The 5,672-nt window shown below is 37.1% G+C and overlaps 1 protein-coding gene across 1 annotated transcript; it reads left to right on the top strand.

Moving 5' to 3' along the window:
• The first annotated feature begins 389 nt into the window (after positions 1–389).
• Positions 390–2,046, top strand: LOC104234375 (protein SEED AND ROOT HAIR PROTECTIVE PROTEIN-like). The gene is made up of 2 exons (XM_009787932.2): positions 390–708; positions 1,621–2,046. The coding sequence occupies exons 1-2, from the start codon at positions 474–476 to the stop codon at positions 1,971–1,973; spliced, it is 588 nt and encodes a 195-aa protein (XP_009786234.1). The 5' UTR covers positions 390–473; the 3' UTR covers positions 1,974–2,046.
• The last annotated feature ends 3,626 nt before the right edge of the window (positions 2,047–5,672 follow it).

Genomic DNA, 5,672 nt, shown 5'->3' with positions numbered 1-5,672 from the left:
ATATAATATAAATATTCCAACATTCATATTGACCATATCTATTCTCTATTCATGATATTATGCTACTTCATCAATTAAGTTAAGAGTTTTGGATAGCATATGTTCCTCAGATTCTTTGAGTTCCTTTCACGGATTTATTCCTTACAACCATAATAATACTTACAACTGTAAGATCAAGTGAAGGTAAATTTGTGAATAAAAAAAGAAAAAACTACAGTTGGAGATAAGGCCGGTAATTAATTGCATGAAGCTTACTGAGTTGGAACGATTAATAGTTAGTGGTCCACCAAATATTGGTCGTGCAACCCTGTAATGTTCTGACCTCCAATTAAATATATACGAGCACCCTTATACAACACCACCACAATGTTTTGACAATTTTTTCTCTATATATTAAGCGTTCAGAAAACAAACCAAATTATATCAGTAGTCAAAATCAGACACACATCCCTGAAGTTGCTCTAATATTGACAATGGCTTCAAGCAATTACTTGTCAGCTTTCTGCATTCTCTTGTTCCTAGTAGCAGCCACCAATATTGTTTTTGCAAGCAGCAGTTATGGAAATGGATCTAATTATGGTTATGGCAGTGCCCCAAAATCCAACTTGAAGAAACATTTGCCCACAAAGGGATTGATTCCTGCATCAATCATTGCTGTTCAGGGAATGATTTATTGCAAATCAGGATCTAAACTCATCCCTCTTAAGGGTAAGTCCTTCTATATTGCCGGAGTATATAATAATACTTGTATTTTGCCTTCAAAATATGCATACAGACAATCAGATTACCTACCAATTTCTCTCAAATACTCACATCCTGTTTTTGCTGAACTTGAATTTTGCCAAGCTTCCGTAAATCTTGAAGGACCGTCATATACTCAATAGCAACATACTGGTGAACATAATTTATTAAGGATAGTGAATATACATACTTTATATCAAATCCTTTGTTTTTAGTTTTCCTAAAATATATTTTAACAATATGCAATACCATATATATATATATATATATATATATATATATAGTGCAAATTTTTCATGTGATAATTAGTGCAAATTTGATAAACATAAACTATGTTGTCCCACTTTATATGATGCAGACATGCAGTTACTCTTTGGAGAATCAGAAGAAATTTGCTTACCGCGATTTTTTTCATGTCTTTTAAATATTCATTTTTATATGATTAATTATTATAATTTATGATAATATTTTTATGCAATTTCTAAGTACATAAATTTTATTTATCGGAATTCACGTAAAATAAAATTTAGATAATTTGACACTCGTACGGAAGGAGTATAATTTTTAAAATTCCAGAATAGTTATCCGAACCTAAAACAGTGAATACGCTGCTCCCGTTGCCTAAAGGTGGATCCACATCTGCCCCTAACGTGGCCAACTGTCTTCATTTACAGTTGTTGCATGCATGCACGTAAGATTTCCCCCCAAAATTTTGGTTCAATTTTAATTTGTACACACTAACATCATAAAATTGCAACAGTTAACTATAAATAGAAAAATATATGGTAACCTAATAAATAAGTCAAACAACCTGTTACAACAAATTTAATTATACAATCAGTGAATATAAGTTAAATCCGTTTGACCTTGTATGTGCAGGAGCTGTAGCAAGGATAACATGCCTTGGGGTGGAGAAGAACTACGGATATGAAACTGCGCCTTTCTCCTTTTCAAGTTACCAATCGGACTCAAAGGGTTATTACTATGCAGTATTTTCTCTAAAGGAGCACAAAGGATATGAATCTTGCAAAATCACACAGTGCAAGGCCTTCTTAGAAAGTTCTTCTCTGGAAGAATGCGATATCCCAACAGATGAAAATAAGGGGAAAACAGGAGCTCTTCTTACTTCTTACCGATTTCTCCATGGCAAGAACACATTATTGTACTCTGTTGCTCCTTTTGTTTACACTTCTGATGACTACAAATCCAATTACCAGGGTGAGGGTTATTAGATGAATTTAGTTTGCTACTTAATTCTGTCCCATCAATAATTTAATTATCAGCCCCATGAGATTTGATGAGTCTTGATCCTTTTTCTTTCTATTTAATTTGTATTTTGCTAATTTATTACTATGCATGAAATAGGGGGCATCATTTCTCTTGTGACAATGAATTCCTTCTTCTTTCTTCATGTGTTATTGCTATAAATGTTACTATTATTTTGGATCAATAAATTAAAATATTATTCATTTCTTATTTGGAGTTGTCACAGCAACTTTGATTTTGTGAATCAGTAGGTTCAAAGTTCAACTTCGTCTTATAAATCTATATATACTTTGATCAAATAATTTATACCGAATTTCACGATATTCTTTAGTATCGTTGGTATATATAGATTTTTAATCAAAGTTATCACCGGGAGAAAAGCGTAAAAATATATAACAATCTACTGAAATTCGGGGAAGAATAGGTTAAAGAGGGGGGTTTTCAATTTTCCATCATTGTTTTCCTTTTCTTTTCTTTTCTTATTTTTTCCATTTTACTTCTTTTTTTACGTGTTTTACTATTATTGGCTAAGCATGCTGCATCAGGAGCGAGTGATATACACGCATCTTTGTTGTTTGGAACTGCAAAGTTTGTGTCTAATTGACAAAAAAATTCTTCACTTTAGGTGTTCAATAGGAACTATCCTTAGTTTAGATGTCTAGGTGAAAAATATGGCTAAGTTTAGGGGGCCACCTGTGTATTCTGCCTTCATTAATTCAATACTTAATTATATAACTGATATTGTCTGTGTTCGTTCTCCCTTTATCCTCAAGACCTCACATGTTTCTCCTATGTTTTAAATTGAAAAGAAACTTAATCAAAATACACAAGTCTATCTAAAAGAATTACTAGTTGATTACGGAAAGAAACTAGGAAAGATCAATCAAACATACTCCCCGAATATGAAATTGCATCGAGAAGAAAAAAGAATTTTCAATGATACTTATACACGGTCAAAATCGGGCTCGCCTTTTTTGTGACACTGATCAAAGCTGGAGCATGATAAGTCAGGGATCGACTTCGATTTATTTTAGACTATGGCTCATAGTTAGATTGTCAAGCTCGAGACTCTGAGACCCATTAAGATCGAGATCGATCAAAATCGAGACCGACCACGATCGAGACCGAACAAGATAGAGATCGAGGGTAGCTTACTGGATTGAATAACGGAAAGACAAAATATCCATGATCGAGCGAGGATCACGGCACAAATTCCGGCACGTATCAAGTGGAGGCCGATTAATTAGCCAATCATAGGATTTCAATTGTAACAAGAGGACTCCCCTACTATATAAAGGGGTCTAGTCATTTGTAAAAGGGAGGATATTCACGTTACATAAATAAATACATCATCTCCTTAAGCTCTCAATACTTTATCATTCTGTTCATACTTTCCAGTAAAGTACTTGTTCGATTCGAGGGTGACCTAACCCGAGGATCAAAGATAGACATCTCATTTAGTTTGATTTACTCTTATTTTTATTGAATTTCAATATCCATTTAAGTTTTCTCTAAGTTTGTGCCAAGTGAAATCACGTGTCCTTAAAACCACATTATAAACTCAATTGTTATCCATTTTTTGGGTAAACAGCTTGGCGCCCACCGTGGGGCTAATAGTGATCGGCTAGTAAAAGTTTTCGTAACACGCACTATTTTAGGCTTGTTCTTTGAAGTGTCTTTGATTACAGAATTAAAAAATGTCAAACTCTTAGTCAGCACCTCAACACTTTAACAATGATCTCAGCCATCATGACAAAAATGAGAACATTGCACCAGGAAACATTGTACCCACTGCTGGCCTCGATGGAGTTCTGGCTGTAGAACAATCGACGTGAGTACACATATAGCCATCAATGAAAATTTGGCCGTCGACCCTGAAAGAAGCATTCGCGGGGGTACCTGATCAGCTACTCAGAACGCATACGGTGGTGAAGATGGCAGGATCAGCCTGCGGATGATCTTTGAAATGCTGCAGGCTCAACAGACAGCAATAACCCAGCTTCAAAACCAGAATCACGCTTCGGCAGGGTCGAGCTCAAACCATCCCAAGAAGTCATCACAGGGTTGAACCGGCCACAAGGAAACCGAATGAGAAGGAGTCGGAGTCCAATCCTACTATCATAAAAATGCTCGAAGAATTGACAAAGTGATTTGAGACAGGGGAAAAAAAGATCGAGGAAAATGATAAGAAGGTGGAAACTTATAACTCTAGGGTCGACCAAATCCCGGGGGCACCACCGATATTAAAAGGACTAGATTCCAAAAAGTTTTACAAAAAGCTTTCCCCCCAAGTGCGGCTCCGAAACCGATTCCCAAGAAGTTTCGTATGCCCGAGATTCCAAAGTATAACGGAACGACAGATCCAAACGAACACGTCACCTCATACACATGCGCCATCAAGGGAAATGAATTGGAAGATGACGAGATTGAATCCGTATTGCTGAAGAAATTCGGGGAGACTCTATCGAACAGTGCTATAATATGGTATCATAATTTACCACCTAATTCTATTGACTCATTTGCTATGCTTGTAGATCGTTCTATAAAGGCACACGCCAGAGCCATTAAGGTCACTACAAGAAAGTTAGACCTTTTCAAGGTAAGATAGAAAGACAACGAGATGCTCAGGGAATTCGTATCTCAATTCCAAATGAAATGAATGGATTTGCCACCGGTCACCGAAGATTGGGTTGTTCAAGCTTTTACTCAAAGTCTCAAACATTCGGAGTTCCACAGCTTCACAGCAGTTGAAGCAGAATTTGATCGAATATCTAGCTATCACTTGGGTCGATGTACATAATCGATATCAGTCAAAGATCAGGGTCGAGGATGATCAACTGTGGGCTCCTTCTGGGTTAGTTTATCCTAACAGGCTCGCGCATAGAGTTAAAAAAGATATTGACCGTGATCCAAGGTCGAATAGAGATCGATAGCAACCGTATAATGGAGACCATAGAGGCATCAGATCTAGGTGAAACTCTTCACGGAATGAGAGGATAATGATCGAAGTCAAGGTTCACGGGGTCTCACGAGCAAGGGTGGTTTCGATAAGGATGCCGGGCCCAAAGAAGCACCACGATTGTCAGAATATAGCTTCAATGTAGATGCATCCGCCATCGTATCAGCCATCGGACATATCAAAGAAACTAGATGGCCTCGACCTCTATAGAACGATCCGGCAGAGAAATCCAAACCAAATATGCAAGTATCATGGTACCCATGGCCATATAATAGAATATTGTAGAAAACTAAGGGAGGAAGTAGCCCAAATGTTCAACGAGGGGAACCTTCGAGAATTCTTAAGTGATCGGACCAAAAATCAATTCAAAAATAGAGATTCCAACTAACAGAATGAGCAAGAAGAGCCACAACACGCGATTCACATGATCGTTGAGGGGTCGATATTCTTCAAGGACCGGTATTTAAATGCACCAAGGTGTCGATCACAAGGGAGAAGTGAACTCGGGATTACTTACCAGAAGGGACCTTGTCTTTCAATAACGAGGATGCAGAAGGGATATAACAACCCCACAACGGCGCACTAGTAATACTTGTACTTATGAATAAGAGTCGAGTTAAATGTGATTTGATTGATCCAGGTAGCTCGACCAACATAATTTGATCGAGGGTCGTAGAATAGCTCGGCCTACAGGATCAGGTTGTAC

The sequence above is a fragment of the Nicotiana sylvestris genome, chromosome 9, assembly GCF_000393655.2.
Source record: "Nicotiana sylvestris chromosome 9, ASM39365v2, whole genome shotgun sequence".
In the NCBI taxonomy this organism is placed as follows: Eukaryota; Viridiplantae; Streptophyta; class Magnoliopsida; order Solanales; family Solanaceae; genus Nicotiana; species Nicotiana sylvestris.
Note: the sequence above shows the minus strand (reverse complement) of the source record. Positions and strands in the feature narration are given on the sequence as shown.